The sequence below is a fragment of the Pholcus phalangioides genome, unplaced genomic scaffold (genome assembly GCF_987345545.1).
Source record: "Pholcus phalangioides strain wild (caught in Gottingen) unplaced genomic scaffold, Ppha-v1.0 ptg000004l_1, whole genome shotgun sequence".
Classification (NCBI taxonomy): Eukaryota; Metazoa; Arthropoda; class Arachnida; order Araneae; family Pholcidae; genus Pholcus; species Pholcus phalangioides.
The window spans coordinates 38,986,017-39,006,915 of record NW_028301597.1 but is presented as its reverse complement, the minus strand read 5'-3'; the positions used below and the strand labels follow the sequence as shown (position 1 = coordinate 39,006,915).

General features: G+C 39.6%; 2 protein-coding genes across 3 annotated transcripts in view; one reads left to right on the top strand and one right to left on the bottom strand.

Annotated features, from left to right (window-relative positions):
* Positions 1–19,702, top strand: part of LOC149087395 (uncharacterized) — an 82,100-nt gene extending 62,398 nt beyond the window's left edge. The window contains exons 3-8 of one of the 2 annotated variants that reach the window (XM_089231478.1): positions 829–969; positions 8,104–8,247; positions 8,355–8,469; positions 9,860–10,050; positions 12,536–12,786; positions 14,897–19,702. In XM_089231478.1, the coding sequence (XP_089087604.1) occupies positions 829–969; positions 8,104–8,247; positions 8,355–8,469; positions 9,860–10,050; positions 12,536–12,786; positions 14,897–14,950 (896 nt within the window). In that variant the 3' untranslated portion in view covers positions 14,951–19,702. Of the gene's footprint in view, positions 1–828; positions 970–8,103; positions 8,248–8,354; positions 8,470–9,859; positions 10,072–12,535; positions 12,787–14,896 lie in introns of both variants that reach the window. The other variant, XM_089231476.1, reaches the window with a different exon arrangement.
* Positions 1,996–5,877, bottom strand: LOC149087396 (G protein-coupled receptor moody-like). Its single transcript, XM_089231475.1, has one exon. The coding sequence runs from the start codon at positions 5,534–5,536 to the stop codon at positions 4,352–4,354; it is 1,185 nt and encodes a 394-aa protein (XP_089087601.1). The 5' UTR covers positions 5,537–5,877; the 3' UTR covers positions 1,996–4,351.
* Positions 19,703–20,899: the final 1,197 nt, after the last annotated feature.

The following is a 20,899-nucleotide window of genomic DNA, read 5'->3' as shown; positions in this document are numbered from 1 at the left end:
CACTTCACTTCTGAAATATAGATGGCAGCGCTGAAAAATCAGACAACAGTAGATACGCAGTCAGCCTGTTAGGTACACACACTTACGCTTCCGGCACAACTTACTAGGTAGTAAATTGCCGATGGTTCTTGAGAGTTTGGCTCGGTTTGAAAGAAAAAGAGTCCGCGGGTCCAAAGTCATCTGACGGCAAATATCCAAATCACTCAAGTGGCACCCGAAAGACTAACAAATCACTGAAATGGCCCGGGGCCCACTTCCAAATCATTTGAGTTGCCAACCTTTTCATCTTTCAACTTTCTCACTTTGGTGTTTTCATCTCTCGATACCTCTAGATAACGGACACCTATGGGACCAAAAAATTTGTCCGCTAACAAGGAGTGTATTTTAACGGACAGTAAGGTACATATCAAGTCCCATCGATGTAATTCAAAATTGTGTCCGTCATATGGGAGGTTGGTTCCACTGTAGAATGATCGTGTTTCTTATGTTAATCACGACAGGGCAATAAGGGTAACTTCCTAGGCTAGTTAAAACCTTCTGGAATCAACAGGTGAAGTAGAAATTTCCAGTTTTTTCAGACTTGACCAGCTCAAATTTTAATGAAAAAACATTTTGCATTAATTTTCTTTCAAAACTTTTTGGAAAATTTCCAAAATTCAAATGCGTAACTCTCTTGAATGTAGATAAAGAAACATTGTGTGTATTTAAATATTATTCTACCATTCTCGTACGTACCGATACGCTTATTGGTTGCATTTTAAGGTTTTATAAAAAAGACACTTTTATAATTTTATCCCGGCCTTATATATCCGATTTGTGCTCACACAGGTGTAGGTTTCTATATAGGAGAACCATGCGAGAGCACATGCAATAGGATACTATTCCACGTTTATTGCAACAAAACGACAAAACGATGCGAGTGCCTAGATCAATATCCCGTCAATATCGACAACAAAGCTTGCGTCAAAGGTAAGTTTTTTTTACTATCATTATTTCCATCCGCAATCGATTTTCAATTCAACATATGCAGGGTGATTATAAAATTAAAGTTCCCGTATTCTGAATAGTTTTTCTCAAAAACTGCTTATCCGAATACAGCCAATTTTTTAGGATATCTTAATAAGGCCATGGGAGAAAGATTTATGAAGTATTAAAAAGAAAAAGTTCACTTTTCGACCACAAGGTGAAAAAGTGACGCTTTTTTGTTGAATTTTACATTTTTCCATGGTCCCTGTAGCATATATACCAAGTTTCAATGGAATACGTCTAATAGAACAGGTGTTGCATAGGTCTGAGTAATTTCAGTATACTGGCACAGCTGAAATCTATGTAGCGTCCATTCTGGAGTACGTGTATTCCATTGAAACTTGGCATATACGTTACATGGTAGATCGGAAATAAAAGGAAAATTCAACAAAAAAGCGTCACTTTTCATCAGGTGGTCGAAAATTGAAGTTTTTTTATACTTCATGAATCTGGCTCTTTCAGCATGCATTTTAATTTCAATACAGTCAAATCCCGTTATAACGAACTTCAAGAGAAATCACTTCGTTAAAACGAAATTTCGTTGTAAAAAGAATTACAGGTTTTAGCATTGTTCCTATGTAAACTTATCTGGGGTAGGGGGTTAGAAAAGTGTTCATTAAAACGAGATTTTTTCGATATTCGTTAGAACAGGATTACAGTGTACAAATTAGTCAACACCACTGTCAAAATTAAACTTTCTCTCGTGTTTTAAGGTATCTGACTACCTTTCTTGTCACTTTTCTTTGAAATGGTTCTGGAGTGAACTTGAAATACATTTTTTGATAGAAAGCGTCTCGAAATGGTGAAAACAGTGAGACAAATTTTGGTCTATCTATTATATTTTCTATGAAGAAGTCGTTTTTATGTCAAATTTTTGGCAAAATTCACGTGATATTCGATTCACGATTGCAAAAAATTTTATTAACAAAATGCTTTGTGATTTTCACAGTGCATTTAGCTAATGTTGCAGGTTATGAACCAAAATTTAAAGGATTGCATGATATGTTCATAAGTTACACCAAAATATGTTTAAGTACGTGTGAATTTTTTGAAACTTCATCCTACATTTTGTTTATAAAACACTGTAATTCAAAAAACATATGTGATAGACCTTAGATTTTGGTTCATAACCTCAACAATATATAGAAAAATATCACATCAAAATTTCGTAAGGATGCAATGCAACAATTCATGTAAATTCCCAAATTCAAGTAAAATGTCAAAAATAGCATTCTTCGTGAAACGCGTTTAGTCTTTATTCGCGTATTACTTCTATGTAAAAACGCAACACTAAAGTGAACGTAACTTTGATTCTAAGCATCATATGAACAAAACAAGGCCCGTTTTGGAATCACAACAAATAGGGCTTTTATAAAAAATAAAAAAAAAAATGAAAATCCATATTTTCTTCCAAAATGACGTTTTTGACGTAGTCGGATACCTTAAGGCCGGTATCCACTGACATGGTTTAAGCTATAGTCACAATTTTTTGATAGCAGTTCGACACGGATTGGTTAAATTCAGGTTTTTAACCAATCTGTATGTAGATCTCTTATCCAAAAATTGTGACTACAGTTTAAACCATGTAGGTGAATACGGCCCTAAACTGATCAAACTTCCGTTCTTTCACCAATCTTCAATTTTTTTTTTCATCAGAATTATTGTTAATTATAATACTTTTCCGATTATTATCACTAGGGCTCAGAGTTTAATGACCTAAAAATGAAAAGTCATTGCTAATCGGTTAAAAATCCAGAATATCAAGGTCTTTCTATCAAGGAATTCCTATCTGGGAACATATATTTACCATAATTTTCAAATGTTTGTTCAAACAAAAATATTATGCATATAGTGTTTAATATACATTTACAGCTATTGTACGAATCGTTATACTCGATCAAGCGGGGGGGAAATTTTACAATAATTCCCTGGCTCTTTTCATTCCCTACGCATACATACACCACACAACTCACACACACACATACACAAACTTGCCTTTTTCCTCCACATACCACCCCTGGTAAGTCGCCAGTCTGCAAAGACTAGGAAGCGTTCAATTCTGGTCTGGGGAAAAAAATTTTTTGATACTTTTTCTTTTTGGTATTAAGCAAGGAAATTTTAACATTGTCTCTACGGGAAAAATTTTTGTTCCAGAGGATTCCATCCGTTTAAGCGTAATCCGAACAAGCGGGACTGATTGTAATTCAAAAACACACAATACAGGTTGATTCTAAATTCATGGGATTTCATTCTTCAAGAGGGGATATAAGACACCTAAACAAGCGTTTTTGACCATAGAATGTGATGTCGAATCGCAATAGCGAATGCAGTGGTGCAGGGCGTTTTGCACAACAGCACTTCACCAAAAACAAATATATTTTGCCGATGGATTTGTGCTGTCGACCATTCGAGGTTGCATATGCACCTTGTGATATAGCATTGGAATTTGTTTTGTATTTTTTGGTGCAAGGACCATCAAGGTTATGCTGCACCAAACAATGATCAAACGGTGTAATGACTCGTGGTAGAATTAGCGTTACCCAGGTTGGTTGCACCATTCTGAGAAGGCCTTTCTTTTTTCTCTTTCAAACCGAGCACCACTCCAGTCTATCGCCACGGGCAATTTACTACCAATTGAGTTATGCCGGAAGTATAAGTGTGTGTATAATTTTGTGTAATTTTTTAGTGCCGCCATCTATATTACAAATTCTCAGTGAAGGGTGATATTTATATTACTCTGTACTCTCGAATGGTGGATTGCTGTGATGGCAGCAAATCCGTCAGAAAAATGTGATATTTGCTTTTATTGAAAAGTGCCGTTGTGCACTCTCTGAAAATTACTCTCCACCGCCTTTGCTATTGCGATTCGACAGCACATTCTATGACCAAAAATGCTTGTTTCGGGGTGTTATATCATCTCTAAAAGTTTGTCCCATTAATTTAAAATCACCCTGTATACAATGACTAGAAAAGAAATATCATTATTTTGAGAACACATTTTTAATCAACAATGTACATCAAAATGGCGATTCGTGTTGATTTATAGAGTGACTCTTTAAAATTTAGCATTATCATATACATTGGAATAAATAAAAGTGTAAAAAATCTTACTTGCAAATTGTCATGCAATACGTTGCCCGTACAGGGCTCTGAGCCCTCCCCCCCCCCCCGATAGTGTAGGGTGGTTCAGTTTATGGAATCGATTGGAAGTATTGAAATTAAAAACGGGTCCATATGAGGATGATTATCGATCTCCCAGGCAAAAAACCGCGATAACATGGGAAAATGTACATGTCCCGTAAAACACGGGACAACAGTCGGAGTTTTACAGTTTCGGCAAACACACATCGATGTACTTGAAGGAATCAGCTGGGACGTCCACCAAATCCATGGGAGGTCTCCTTTCTGGTTTCCTCCTGTTATCCCTGAACCTGCGACATAGGAAATTGGCGTAGGCCTTTCGATATTCCTTGCTCATGACGACATATATGACAGGATTTATGCAGTTCGAGAAGTAAACCGTGAGGTAACCGACGATGTTCAGGAACGGCCATTTCTCTTCCTTCTGGAATATTTTCACGAAAGATACGGGAAAGTAGCACAGAACGAACGTAATGAACACGACCAGCATCACTCTCAGGACGCGCAGTTCCTTCTTATCCCTCTTCTGGGATCCTGTGAAGGTTCTTCGACCCATGTCGTCGACGAAGCCGCTGCTGTCGTAGCTGTACCTCCTGGAGAAGACCCACCTGGAGGTTCCAAACGTGATGTTCTTAGCCGAACTGTCGCGGAACCTATTCGGGTTCGAAGCGCCCTCGCGGAATTTTTCCGAGGACCTCCTCACGACGAAATAGATGCGCAAGTAGCATATGACGAACACTATGGACGGCAGCACGAACGCCACCGCGTACAGGTACATCTTCGGTGACTTACCGTTCTTCTGGACTATGGAGCAGGTGCCGACCGATGGGTCGTAACCGAATCGGCCCCAGAGTCCCGAAAGAGGTAGAGAGAACAGCAGGAACGCGGATAACCACAGCGACACGATCATGATCGCGATGTTCGCCGGCCTGTAGATCTTGGGGTATTTGGCCGGATGCACTATGAGCACGTACCTGTTGAAAGTTATGGCGATGACACTGAATATCGACACGGCGGCGTTCGAGTAGCGTATGAGCGGGAAGAGGTGGCACAGGACGTCGCCGTGGTTCCACTGCCTCTCGAAGAACGTCACGGCCGACAGCGGCAGCGAGAACGCGCAGAACAGCAGGTCCGCGACGCACAGGTTGACGATGAACGCCGTGGTCGCGTTGCGCAGTTTCGGCGCTCTCAGCAACGCGGCTACCGTCAGGACGTTGCCGAACACGCCGACCACGGCGAACACCACGCAGCATATCGCCGCGAAGTCCAGCAACTCCGGCGGGTACTGGCCGAAGATCGTTTCGTTGAATCCCTCGATCGGGTCCGAACCGTTCGTCGGAAGACTGAAATTGAGGACAACAACGTCCATCGTCTCCCACGTTACTCTCTATATTCGCACTATTCCGAAATAAACACCTTTAAGTTAATCCCACGAATGTCAAATACGCACACGTCACATTTGCACACAAGGAACTCGTCGTAATCCCAACACGCGTCTGAAATTTCTGTCGTCGTTCCAGTTTGACGTCTGGGTATTTGAAGAGTGTTTTCGTTTTTGCGTAGCTCTGATGTCACGTCCGTTCTGTCGCAGCCATGAATCATTATCATCTTATGTTTATTATTGAGAAACCGGAAGTAAATGTTGCAAGAGGAAAGAAAAATCGAGCCTTTATTACATCCCTATGGAATGGGTTTAACCAACACAGTCAAGTGATAAGCGCAGTTTTCTCTTTAATATCTCACGATAAGAGCTATTTTTTCACGCTTCCTCTAGACATCATGAGCCAGCAGTGTTTATACAGTCGTGTGTGTGTTTACCTTCCTTCTCTCTCTGTTATTTTTTTCTTTCTCTTCAAGCAGCGCTCAGGCAGCGCTAACTACGAAAATGGACTCCATTATTTTTTTCAGTTTTCTTCTTCTAATTAGTATGACCAGTTATTTTTGTTATTGGTCCGCCGGAAATTACTAATGAGATTATCTCTCCGGAAAATGAGGGTCGGTATAATAATGCTGCTGGAGCGCGAACAAAACACAGCTTCAACACTAGCTAGACAATGTAATGTATTGCAGTGTTTCTTGACGTCACATGGAATGTTCCCCTTTTAGCAGTGTTGAAACAATCAAAAGATTTTACAGCTAGATTATTCATAAAAATTAACCAGAAACCGGGCTTAAACGACCGGAATTAATTTCAGTCGTTATTTTTAGATGGCCACACGTCTCGTATTTTTCACAGGGTTTTCCCGTATTTTTTCACGCAACCTAAGGCCAAAACACACTACAGTGACGTGACGTGATTATTGCGTCACGACAGAGACGTTGTGAATTCTGATTCGCGGAAATTCAGCGACGTCAAAATTCTGTGACGTAGAATTCCTTACGGCACAGAATTTTCACGAATCATGGTTCGCAACGTCTCTGATATGACGTGGAATCACGTCGAGTCAGCGTAGGGTGTTTCGGCCTTTAATAATAGATACTAGCACACACAGAGGAAAGTTTTTTGAAAGAAAAACTAGCAAAACAATATATATACAGCTTCGGGAAAATTCAAATGCTTTACTTCTTCACAGCTGATTTTTTTTTTCACTGCTCTCTGTGGGAGCCATCTCATCCACATGTGATGGCTCCCCCTTCCACGTGATTTTCACCTGTAGCTCCTTAGAGTATTCATGAACTACAGTGGGGAGGGGTTCCATCAGGGCTGAACAAATCTAAGAAAATTTCGGGCATGTAACTTTAAAAAAGCATATAACCTAAAACAAAATACATGCCCGAATCAATATTTTACATGCCTGAAAAGCATTGGTCAGTTTTATTACTAAATTTATTTGCTACATCGTGAAAATAATTTCTCTTTGTCCCTTTGCTATCTATTAAAGTTAAGAGCATTTTACACGACATTAAAAAAAAATTCAAATTATCCCTTTGTTTGATGAAAATTTCCACCACACGGACCGATTTTGCACAATTTTAGTTTTGATCAGCTATGAACACCTAGTCTAAGGTTGATAGCAGCTGTGGTGGTCGAGTGATCATGGTGATGGACTCTCATCTCGACGGCCCGGGTTCAAACCTGTGAATTTTTTTCCGATTGCGAGCTGATAAATGCTTTCCAACCCCAACACAATAATAATAATAATGATGAAAATGAATAGAAAAACTATTGTTTTTTCTGTTGTTTATGCTGTACTCAATAATACTATGGGAAACTACCTCGAAGGGAAAAGAAAAACATTACCTCTGTTCCCCCCTGCCCTTTCTGTTATCATTATCAGACTTTAAACAAAAGCTGACTCCGCCTACTCCCAGCTGATTGACAGGACGAGGAAGGAAAGCGTGTTATCAGGAGAAGAAAACTTTCAATGGCTCGGGGTTGCCACTGTCGTCTTAACGCATGGGCCCTAGCATATTCTGCTAGGTTAAAGCCTTTTATCCGAGGATGGTGTCACTCTCCGCTATACATACAAAGGTTTTAAACAGCTGGCCGATGCAAAGATATATTTTGGAAGAAGAGTACGGTCCCGTTCAATGCACAGGAGCTCCAAGGAAAGATTGAGAGGTTCGTTGCCTCTGTAGCGTTCACCCGGAAAGTGAAAGGACGTGGGTTCGATTCCCCGCACAGGGGCAGTTGAATTTTGTCTCTTTCCAAAATATATCTTCGCATCAGCCAGCTGTTTAAAACCTTCGTATAAAGCCTTTTAATGATGCCGTTGAATATTTCTTTGTACCTCTATACCTTGTACAGATTCTAATGGAACCGTAAGTGTCCAACTTAGATTTTACTGTATTTATGTGCTTTAAAATTACCGAAGTATCTCTATGTAGATAAAAATGAGGGATAAATAGAGAGAAAATATATTAAACACATACTGACTAATAATAAATTGACATTCATCAATTGAAGTGTTGTTTTGTTTGTACGTGTATTTGCAGCCGCGAGGCTGGGCGAGCGATGCGAACACGACAACGCTTGTGCCTTCTACGACGCCCATTCGATGTGTACCGCAGATGATGGGCGTTGTACTTGCTCCGACGGATACAGGGCTACGGATGACGAAGGATCTTACTGCATGCCTGGTAAATTCACGCACTCATTTCTCATGCTGTCTTTGTCTCCGGAAGATGTTGTTTTGTTGTAATAATTATCATGATTTTTGCTTCTTTTTCATGTTTGTTCGTTGCAGCCAGTGCTGCTGTTAAGCTTCTAAAGCAATCGGACTTGCTGACCCTGGCCAGTGTAGTTGGCGGTTTGGTGGTTTTTACTGGGCTCTTCTGTTTCGCGCTCAGGCTTTTCACAAAGTGAGCCCGATTCTTATTATGGTTTTGATTATTAGTATTTTTAAATGCTTATTACACCCATTACAATAACTATGAAATTCTAAAGATTATAATATTCAACCAGAGACGGATTTATGGTCTGTGGGTTACACAACCCACCTTTGTGTAACCTTTCTTCCATTCCAGTCCAATTTTATTGACCACTTAATCTTCAAATTTGCCACAGTGGGCTTAAAGTACGCTTCTGTCTCCAAGTCACTCTTTTGGTCATTTCCATACCTAAACACTTTCTTGATCATTTTTTGTGGTCACTCTTTTGGTTGTTCACTAACCTAGCTCTTCACTCCCTCGCTCACTCTCATGTTTACACACTCTTTTGGTCATTCTTTTGGTCGTTCACTGATGTGGCCGTACTTCAGGTCACTCTTTTGGTCATACACATGCTTCCGCACGCTCTAGGACACTTCTTTTTTTATCATTTACGTGCTTGCATTCTGTTTTGGTCGCTCCAATGCTTGTACACTTTCTTGGTCATTCTTTTGGTTGTTCACTGACTTGGTCCCTTGCTTTCTAGGTCATGATTTTGTCACTCTTATGCTTACATATTCTCTGAGACACGCTTTTGGTCACTCACTGATCAAGTCCCTCACTCTTTTGGTCACTCACATACTTGTAAACTTTTTTTGATAGCTCAAATTCTGAGCTATCAAAAGCTCAGAATTTGTCTATCAAAGCTATCAAGAGTGACGTGAACAGGTCACGTCACTCTTTCGGTCACTCATCTACCCTAGTCTCTTCCTAACTAGGTCAATATTTAGGTCATTAACATGCTTTCACACTGTTCTGGTCAATCTCTGACCTAATCCCTCGCTCTCTGGGCAGAGCAGGGTTTATGGCTTTCACCCGCCTGTGACCTATTAAAACTCTCATTCCTTGACCACTCGAATTTGCCTCAACGCCGAAATTGCCGCCCTTGGGCTATAGCCCGTTGAACCGACCCCCCCCCCCCTCGTAAATACACTTCTGCATTTGAAGTTATTAAAGCATTGTTTGGCAGTGATTGGCGACTTAATGTGAAGAGAGATTTTTATCCCCCCCCCTCTCTTCCCTATCTTCATTTCCTGCAATTGGCGATATTTCAGCAATAACTAACAATTTTTCGTATATTTGGCATCGTTTTTGGCAGTGATTGGCGACTTCCTGTAATTTCCCGTACTTTTCCTCGAGGATATATATGGTCAGCCCCATATTTGTATAAACATATTTTTTAAGTTTCTACGGCACATTGAGTATTTTCAGGTCATAAATGCATTTATTATGGAGTGTATTCAATTTTTATATAGGTCATACTGTAAAAATCCTAGCCCTACTAATAATTGTGCTTGTTGTTGTTGTTTTTTTGAAAACTCAGAGGCAGATTCGGCCGTCCAGTTGACCGGATGGCCAGCGCCGGATCGCCACCGCCCTCGTCGATCTTGCCGACTTTCGGGGGCAGTCGCCTGACGGAGAGAGCGTCCAGAAGCAGCGACAGCACCGATTATCTGCCGGGCCTATCGTCCAGAAGGGCGAGTTATAGCGTCATAGCGCCTCCATCAAGCATTGGTGATTACAATTCTGATTCATGTAACTTTTCACCATATATTTTCTATTCTTTTTTTTTTTCCTCTTACGACCCTCTCCCCGTCCTAATCTAATCTGATTGTACAGGGTGCCCTGAAAGTCGTAATCGCGGCCTTTATGTCACCAGCCGTTCGTCGTCGTACGTAGAGGAATGGTTCGAATTTAAAATATGCTCAAAATAGCGTTCAAGAATCACCCGTTTTGAGAGTGAAAATACAGTGTGTCGCAAAATCAAAATTCTAAATTTTCATACGGTCCCTCTGTTTTTCAACTTCCAATTAGAAAGTTTCTGCACCGTCCCTCCTGAGGCCAACAGGAAAAAAAAATTCCATGTTTCTAAGTGCATATTTTATTTTGCCTGATATTTCTCCTACCCTGAACGCATGAGTGATTTTTTAGTGAGTGGCTGTGTGAGTGACCATATAAGTGGGTGAGTGACCATATGAGTGACCAAATGAATGTGAAATTGACTTTGGGAGTGAACTAGTGACCGTACAAATTGACTAAGTGAGTGGCAGGATGATTGTTTGGCAGTGATTGGCGACTTAATGTGAAGAGAGATTTTTATCCCCCCCCCCTCTCTCTTCCCTAGCTTCATTTCTCGCAATTGGCGATATTTTAGCAATAACTGACAATTTTTCGTATCTTTGGCATTGTTTTTGGCAGTGATTGGCGACTTCCTGTAATTTCCCGTACTTTTCCTTGAAGATATATGGTCAGCCCCTATTTGTATAAACACATATTTTTTATGTTTTTACGGGACATTTTGAGTATTTTCAGGTCATAAATGCATTTATTATGGAGTGTATTCAGTTTTTATATTGGTCATAAAAATCCTAGCCCTACTAATAATTAGATACGCGTCCAGTATCTGTGAGTGTGGAATTGACTGTATGAGTGAGAGATCGTATGCGTGTCCAAGTGAGTGATTGACCATATGAATGATTGTATGAGTGACCAGGTGAGTGACGGTATGAGTGTTCAAATGAGTTACCGGAACGTACACTCAGTGTGGGTGACGCGGAATGAGTGACCGAGTGAGTGCTTGGAAACTTAAGTTTCCAAGTGAGTGACTGTGTAGTTCACTGTATGAGTGAAAAAATGAGTAACCGTGATAATGACCAAGTGAGTGACCGTAATAACGACCGAGTGAGTGACCATATGAGTGACAGTAATAACGACCAAGTGGGTGACCATATGAGTGACTGTAATAATGACTAGTTGAGTGACCATATGAGGGACCGTAATAACGACCACGTGCGTACCCACCATATTATTTACTGAGATGTTCGAATTGAAACGACGTAGAAAAGCTGGAGAAAAGCAGGATAATGAGCTTGTCCGTTGCTAATTAGACCCCAGAACGTACAATTCATTGCCGATTCCGAACGGCAGGCTTGTGTGGTGATGTCGCCGTTTCTGTTGTACCCCTGTGTCTGGCAAGGACGAACCGGGTATCGACCTCGCGACACCTCTAAGCATCGTTTGGTACTTTAAACGAGTATCTTATCGACCTGGGCTACCGCGCCCCAACTCATTAGGTAGGGAACTCCGCATAGATGGCATTAAACCTGACTTGTGCTAGGTTTGAAAGAAAGAATCAAAGGTGAAAAAGTGATCTTCTGAATGTTCCGCGGATCCTTCAAGTGCTCTGGAACTTTGCCGCGCGTCACTCAAGTGATCTGTAATTATGTCGCGGATCACTTAAATAATCTGAGAATGTGCCGCGGGTAACTTGAGTGATATGGAACTGCACTGGGGGCCGCTTAAGTGCTCTAAAACTGTCTCATGTATTTCAAGGGGAGCTCTAAATTTCCCAAGGGCCGCTTAAGCGTTCCGGAAGTGTGTCGTGGGTCACTCAAGAGTGATCTGTGGATGGGCCTACTTGAGTGATCTGAAAGTGTGTCACGGGTAAATGATCTGTAAATGTGCCGCCTAGTTCATTTTTACAAGAATAGATTTCAGGTGTCTGGCCACATCAGACAACACCGGGGACCACATTTGGCTCGTGGACCATGGGTTTAGCAATGAAAAAAAGTTAAGAAATTTTTTCATTGTGAGTTTCTCAGCCTGCAAATAGCATTGAAACTAGCAGAAATCGATTATAATAACATATAAAGGTATTTTCGTCAAAAAAATAAAATTTTGATCGTCTGGAGGGGGGGGGGGGAATGATGCTTCCGAACCCCCCCCCCCCCGCGTACTTCTCTGATCCCAATATGCGTTAGGAGGTAGAGGAGCAGAGCTGGTGAAATTTTGCTGACGGGGGGGGGGGGGTCACAGTTTTGCTGACTTGTGGGAGGGGGGGGGGGAGATGCGTCAAAAATGGTTAAAAAATCTGCTGACTTGAACGGTGCCTTACAGGACACCCTGTATATATACTCTTTATTCAACAAAAACCTTCATTTTGATCGATATTTGCTAGATTTGCGTTGGGAGTTTCATTCCTTCTTTATATTTGTTTCAGGGTCTCGTCGGGCAAGTACTCCGTCTATAAGGTCGCAGTTTTCTTTCCATAGCCATTCGTCATTCCGTGGTTACCGTTACTCCAGAGATCAGGTCCGGAGAACGTATTCGTCTCCCGCTGATTCGCACCATTATCCTCCGAGCCCGTGCAGAGCCGCGCACCATTACCACCCACATCATCACAATCACCAGCCCAGCATCAAAGAGCACACCATTCATCACAACAGTCCCGTTGATGATGATATCACTGAGGTAAGATCATTAATCCGTGTGAGCTCGGGCGCGCGCTTGAGAAAAGAATAATTTTCCTCATCCATATACACGAACAGTGATTCTCAACCTTTTTTTAGTCCATTGGCACCCTTTGATCCCCTATTCTCTTCTGGTGGCCTTCTTCGTCTTACCCGGGTCTCTCTTTTTTAGTTATAAGTTTAGTTTTAAACACAATAAGTAAATAGTATCAAATGCCGGATCCATACCCGAAGCACTACGCCGCTCCAACCCGCGCAAAAGCCGGTTGTTATGCAGCTCGGAATCGCGAGAGGTGTCGGCTAAATACAAAAGAACATCCAACAGCGCCAATCTCTTTTCCCGCTGTGAATAAAGATACCGTTTTTGAGAACTCTTTATCGCTGTAACCTATACACTCTACATCTTCCAACTGTGACAATAACGTATTAGTCAAGCCTTAAGTACCGGGCGTCCGTAGTTAAAAAATAGCCTTACAGGTGAAACCAGCCATCAGAAAATTGTGAAATTGTGTGGAGGACCTCATGAGGTGATAGGAATTTGTTTCGGGGTGAAAAAATTAGTTGCACATGTCGCCACCAGACGGCGTTTCATTAAGAAATGACACATTTAGGCAAAAGCTTTACAATTTTAACAATTGTTAAACAAAAATACAATTGTTACTGCAACAAAACATGTTCCACATGATGGCCATCATTTTCGGATATCATGTGAAATCGCAAGATGGCATGTTACACAACTGACCGAAGTGTGCGTGCGGGGAAATGTTCATCACGTGGCGTGAGATGCTGCCTTTAAGATCAGGTAAAGTTCTTGGATTGTCAGGACTTACCATACGTTTCAAATGCCCTCAAAGCCAAAAATCGCATGGATTAAGGTCCGGGGGGAATCGGGGAGGCCATAGATTAGAAAAGTGCTGGCTGATGACACGTTCTTCTGTAAAATGTGTTTCAAGAACATTTTCTTAACACACTAATTTTCTTAACAAGTTGTGCTTGCAGAGCAGGAACAACTTCGTTTTGTAACAGCAATGCATATCGCTTCCCGGTGATCGAACATGTCACTGGACCCCTGTAGAATGTAACTCCTCGTAGAAGTAGGGACCGGGAATAAACGATGCGGTAAATCCACACCATACCGTCACTTTTGGCGAATGCAACGTAACCTCTAAGATATCGTGTGGATTTTCTGGTTTCCAAATTCGGCAGTTGTGAATATTGACTGCACCATCCAAGTGAAAATGCGCTTCGTCTGTCCAGAGGATATTCCAAGGCCATTCTGAATCGACCTCAACGCGATCTAGAAACTGCAGTGAGAACCTGAGTCGAGCGTCATAATCACGTGTAAGCAACTGCTGCACAAGCGATAGTTTGTACGGATAATACCGGAGGATATTCCGCATGATCTCAAGGACAGTTGAACGTGGCCTATCCAACGCCTGTGCTACACGCCTGACACTAGTGCTACCACGAGAATTCGAAGCTCTTCCACCTGAAGCCAAAGCTCCTGTACTGCGTCTATAGAAACGGGTTTTCTTCCTCTTCCAGGACAACAAACAGCTAACGATCCTGTGGTTTCAAATTTCGTTACCATACTCCAAAGATTATTAACATTCATTGTACCTTTTCGAATCCTCTTCCATGTCCGATATTTCCGTAGAGCAGTTACTGAGAAATGGCTGTTTTGGTAAAACAATTTGACCAATAAAGCGCGATCTCGTAAACTTATCGTCATTGTGAGCGGCAAACACAGTGAGTAACAAGATCTCCGCGAATGTTTCTAGGTTTTATAACAGCTGCAGGGTGACATCACATAAATTTACATGTTTACTACAGGTATTCAAAGTGAAACGCCCTCTGGTGGTGACATGTGCAACTATCCCCCCCCCCCTGAAACAAATTCCCATCACTTCATGAAGTCCTCCACAAAATTTCACCCTTTTCTGTGGTGACTGGTTTTGCCTGTAGGCTACTTTAAAATAGGGTCTTTTAATTATGGACGCCTTGTATTTACAAAAAGGTAATATAATAAAAAACATCAAGTGCGCATGCTATTTATCTGCATATATTTTCATCCATATATTTTCATTTTTTTTAATTTTTTTCATTTTTAGGATTCGCCAGTTCCTGGAGATATGAGCATCAATCAGTTGTCGAATCATATATGAAATGCGATTGTTATCAATAACGGATGTAATTCATAGTAATAATATTATATACAATACACTATATTTCCAAAAGTCTGTGTCCTTTTTGGAGTTTAGACGTTTTTCTCGAATTTCCCGAATATAATACTGGGAAAATCGTTCTGAAATTTCGGTCACGTGGACCTTTATGCTTGTACTCACCATTTCAAGTGAAAATTTTAGTCACAAGTGCATCTGGGGGACCAACAAAAAATTAAATAAGGAAAAAGGTTTTTGACTCTATATGATAAAAAAAAACTTCAAATGATTTGTAACTTTCACAAAAGGTTTTACTACCATTGCTTAATACTTTTGTGCATTAATGAGATATGAGTATTTTTAGTAACTGATTTTTCATCGAGCATGCGTAGAAAATATCCATCTCATTTTTCATAACCTGATTGCCAGATATGTAGTGCAACTTATATGAAAATGGCAGTTAAATGTCGTGAAAGTTCAGAAAGATGTACGTGATATCGTCTGAAGTAATTTATAAGTTATTGGCTGATATATATATCTGTCAACCAAATTGGGGAAAAAATTAAATATATACTTTTACGCATATATAAGCGATTAAAAATCAATTACTAAAATTGCTCTCCTATATCTTAATAAATAATAAATTACTACATTCGAAATTTCTACACAGAGTGTTTCATGTGTAAGGCCGGTATTACGCTATAAAAGTTGGATAAAATCCCTTTTATAAAACTTAAAAAATCCAACCAATGAAGCTCATAGGTTACACTCGAGCAAATGCAACCGATAATCTTATTGGTTGAATTTTTCAAGTTTTGTAAAAGATCTTTTATCAAACTTTTATAGTGTAATCCCAGCCTAATGCAAATTTATCTGTAAATTTTAATAAAATTGGTTGAAAAGTTGGCATGTTATGAGCAAAAAACATGCAAATTGGATGGAAATTGGAATTTTTATAGAAAACATTTATATCGTCGTGAGTATGAGTGCTATTCTCACGAAAATGCACAAAAGTATTACACAATAGTGCTACAATATTTTGTCAAATCATTTGCAGCTTTTTGTAACGCGGTGGATCAAAAACCTTTTTCTTGTCGGACCTCTGAATACACCCGTGACTAAATTTTCACTTGGAATGGTGAGTACAAGAATAGTGTTCACGTGACCGAAATTTCAGAACAATTTGTCCAGTATTTTTCCAGAAATTCGAGAAAAAAATGTCTAAACTCCAAAAAGGATTTTTTGCAACACATTTTTTTTGCAATATAGTGTACATTAATACCTACCTAAAAATAACCCTCACAGAAGCATTCCCGAGAAAATGTATAATATGTATAGTCTATTTATGTAAAATACAGATACAGATTTATAAAATACGGAGAGAGCATGGGAAAGAAAAAGAATACATTTTTTTTTTAAAATGAAAAACGAGTAAGAAAGTATTAATGAGAGATAGCACATACAGTCGAATCCCGTTATAACGAACTCTTAAGAGACCAGAGAAATCACTTCGTTACAACGAAATTTCGTTATAAAGGAATCCCAGGTTTTTTGCATTGGTTCTATGTAAACTTATCTGGGGGGGTTAAAAAAAGTGTTCTCGTTAAAACGAGATTTTTTTCGCTATAACGGTATTCAACTGTATATACAGTACAGTATTCGATGACAACATTGCTTTTTAATCTCGCCTGTGACCAGATGAAAGTAGTTTCGTATTTCAACTATTCAAGAACTGTCATTTTTCAATGATTTTCTCTTTTTTCGAATCTTCTCGGTAACAAAAAAAAAATCGATGTAATTTTATCATTAAAATTTTGAGAAATATTTTTTAAAATGCATCTTATATATAGTTTCGGAACAAAAATCCTTAACCCTTTTAGCAGCAAAACAGAAATTACTGACCCCCTCCCCCCTTCCCACACATTTAAAATGCCATATCTTTTTCAATGATATAAGCTTTCCTCCGATTTTTCGCAGGTGCAAATTAAGGGGTGCAGGGAAAAGTGTCCCATTGAGAAATCAACTTTACAAAATATCTGGGCTTGTCAATGCTAAAATAAGAGTATTTCAAGGAGGAGAGATATCTCGTCTATGTCGTTGAAAGGGTTATATTATAGTTTCAAACCCCTTTGTATCTGTTTTTTGAAGCTTCTACGTAGTTTTGCGGTTTGGGAAAAAAAAACAATATTATCTCAAAATACACCGACAGCCCTAACCCCCTTTAGCTCCAAGTAAACTATTCCGGTATGAGGTTTTCAACCCGTTTCACGTTTTATGAGTAAAAGACAATTGTACACGTTCTTTTTAAAAAATTAGAACACCCAAGAAATTTACGAGAGTGGTTCATGAACTGCTCAAGCTGGAAAGCCCAAATTAAGGGTACGGTAGTAATTTTCATCTTCTAAGAGATTCTTCTTCGAGAGCGTATTGGCGACAAAAAAATTTGAATAAAATAGATTGGATGTTTTTTAAAGTGTCAAATTTTTTCCTCTTTGTTTCAAAAAATTTGACTCGATATATGTATGTAAACCCAGAATCTTTCAATCTTCACAATACGGGTAGAAAAACGCGACATTTCTGCAAACGTAAAATTACATGTGCATTTGATAGGAAATGCGTGTTTTGTTGATATCATATGAATGCATTGTATTGTGGCCATCTTTAACCTTGACGATGGATTTTATGTTGGATCAAGACATCAAATTGATAAGTCTCCAGCACAGATCTGAATCAGTTCTCAACCACAAATAACATCGTCGCTTGTGTAGAGTCGATATCAGCTGGTTTGCAATCGATTAGCTTGTTTTTTTTTAGCACGACTCCACAATCTCTGGATGGGATCAGCATCAGGTACAATCATTATTTATAACGAAACCACCGATGTATCGATGATGTTTGACGGACATTGCGAATTCTTGATCTAATCTGTTTTTCTCCATCTTCATACAAAAAAAAAATTAAACTACTATTTTCCTCTCCAAAAAATAGAAACCATTAAATCAGCAGACTTCTCTGGATGGTGGTGGTGTACATTAGACTCTCTACCTTCTGATTCTAGAAGTCGAAGGCTTGCCCATACAAGTCAATTTCATTTGCCATCACGATTTTGACTATGTCTAAGAAGCTATATCGATGCTGCAGCAATTCACATATATTGACACGGCAAATGAAATTTTCTTCTCCATACAAAATTCTTCAACTTTTAGAATCAAAAGATAGAGAGCCTAATGCACCTCTCCATCCAGAGAAGTCTTCTTGATTTTTGATAGGTCTCTATTTTTTGGTTCCAGCAGACTTTGAAGGTAGAAAACGTAGATTTTTGATCAAGAAATTTGGCGATGTCCGTCAAACAAACTTCGGTAGTTTCGTGATATCTGATTGCTGTACCCGATGCTGATCCTAGCAAGAGATTGTGAATTCGTGCTAAAAAAAACCTAATCAATTGCAAACCAGCTGATATCGACTCCACAAAAGCTACGATGGTATTCACGGTTGAGAACCCGATCCAAATTTGTGCTGGAGACTTATCAATTTAATGTCTTGATGCAGCATAAGATCCATGATCAAGGCAAAGATGATCACAGTACAGTGTATTCATATGATATCTGCACGTTTCCTCATACCGTCCTACCGAATGCACACATACCTTTGCGTTTGCAGAAATGACGGGTTTTTCTACCCCTATTTGCGAAAATTGAACGATTCTGGGTTTACATACATAAAGAGGATGGACATAAAACACGAATTCAATCAAGTTGATGTAAATTTTGCATGCAACAACTGCCGGGTGTTCTAATTTTTCGAAACAAAGAGAACAAATTTAATTTGACAATTTAAGAAACATTCAAATGCAATTTTTTTTTTGCCACCAATATGCTCAAGAAGAACCTCTTCGAAAATGAAAATACAAATTATATGCAATCGTGCCCTTAATTTTGGCTTTCTAGCTTGAGCATTTGATGAACAGCACTCGTAAATTTCTTGGGTGTTCTCCAATTTTTTAAAATGATGTGTATTTGAGTGTCATTCCCATGTTTAACCCTTGAAATGCATGATATATATATATTTTATATGAGCTGATAATTTTTTTCGTAGTTACTGTCATTTACAGAAATCCGGAAAAACCACTTACAAAAATCTATTTCGAATTGTACTGCTTATCCAGGGCCTCAAAAGAGGACTTCCTTAATTATTTTCCGTTGAAGGAAACATGAGCTCCAGGCATACAGACAAAGACAATTTAGACAGTTCAGACAATAGCATGCTTCCTATACGATTATATAGGAACACACACACAGGACCTTTTCACCAATTTATTCTTTCGGAATCGATAGCTCTGTCGGGGCGTTCAGTGATTTTTTCTAAAGTACAGTACTTAGGTACAAAAATTGCCGAGCTAGCTTCTGATTTCAGGTTCAGACGAATTCTTGCATATCGTTTGAATCCATTGTTTGAGCAAAAAAGAAAAAATATTTTTTTTTGGCATGTTAAAATGTAAGTAAATTTCTTCTTTTCGTATCATGACTGCAGAAATGTGTCTTTGAAGTGTTAGTGGTTCTATAGCTTTCCATACATTTCTTCCTTGCCCCGTAATCTCCAGTTAAAAATGAATCCACTATGTATTTTAAGTGGGCAAAAGACAGCTTATGGAAGATAATTATCATCCCACACACACACATTTTAAATTGTAAGAAATATATATCTCGTGCATTATAAAACTATATATCACATTATGTATATAGAATTATTATATATATATATATTGGAAATGCTTTTTTTTGTTTTTGCTACAAATAAAAAATTTGCTAGATTTTAATGATGGAGTTTTTCATTCTATTCGATTTGAAATTTTATAACACGATGTGCCGTATTCCTCCGCATTATCCGGCACGCCGGGAAATCGTGTGATCGGGAAATTTCGCCTCGACGTTTCTACACCGAGATTTCGCCTTGGTACGTTTCACCCCCCGGAAATTTCACACTTAACATTTCAACGACTGACTGACTATGTGAGTGACCGTATGAGAGAGTGAATGACTGTATGAGTGACCAAGTGAGTGTGCAATTGACTGCGTGAGTCATTTCGACCGTATGAGTGGCCAAGTTAGTGGCAGTATCAATGAATAAGTGAGTGGCCGTATGAGTATGTGAGTGAGTGTATGGTTGAGTGAATGATCAAGTGAGTGACCGTGTGAGTGACCAAGAGAGTGACTTATGATCGTCACTCACTTGGTCACTCATACGGTCATGGCAGGTAAAATATCGGGGGGGGGGGGGTAGATGTCCAACTCAGTAACTCATGTGGTCTCTCACTTGGTCACCACTTATACTGTCAGAGGTGGCGAAATGTGCGGCGGGTAAATGTCCAACTCACTTCGTCACTCACATGTACGGTAAGGACAGGCGAAATGCCAGGGGCGAAATTTCCACCGGGTATGAAGGGGACGGAACATGCTAGGGGGCGAAATATCGGGGGCAAAGTTTCCGTAAACCGGAAAATTGGAGTCACATATTCTGAATAAAAAAATTGTAAAAATATCTTTATTCTAAAAATTCATTGAATTGGCTGAATGCATACTGTGATTGTAATTAAACCTCAGTTTTCCCGGCACGTCGGGACCCCCAACATTCAAAAAGCTGGTGTTTTACAGCATATGGGCTAATGCGAGGGGAAACCGGTAACAAAGAAAAACCTTTTCTTTCTTCCTTGGGTAAAAGTTATTTCTGTGTTTGCTTGGCCGGAATAATCATGAAAATGATGATTATTTCCCTGAAACTCTGGTTTTGTGGTAAGAGGGATCGATATCTATGAACTGGTCATTTATCATTGGCTGACCGAGTAACTACTTCAACTCCTGCGATATCGCTATATTGCAATTTACTGTCATTAATGAGTTAAGTTAGAAGGCGCCATCTATCGGTGGTCGCCTCAAGCTCGTTAGGGGAAAATAT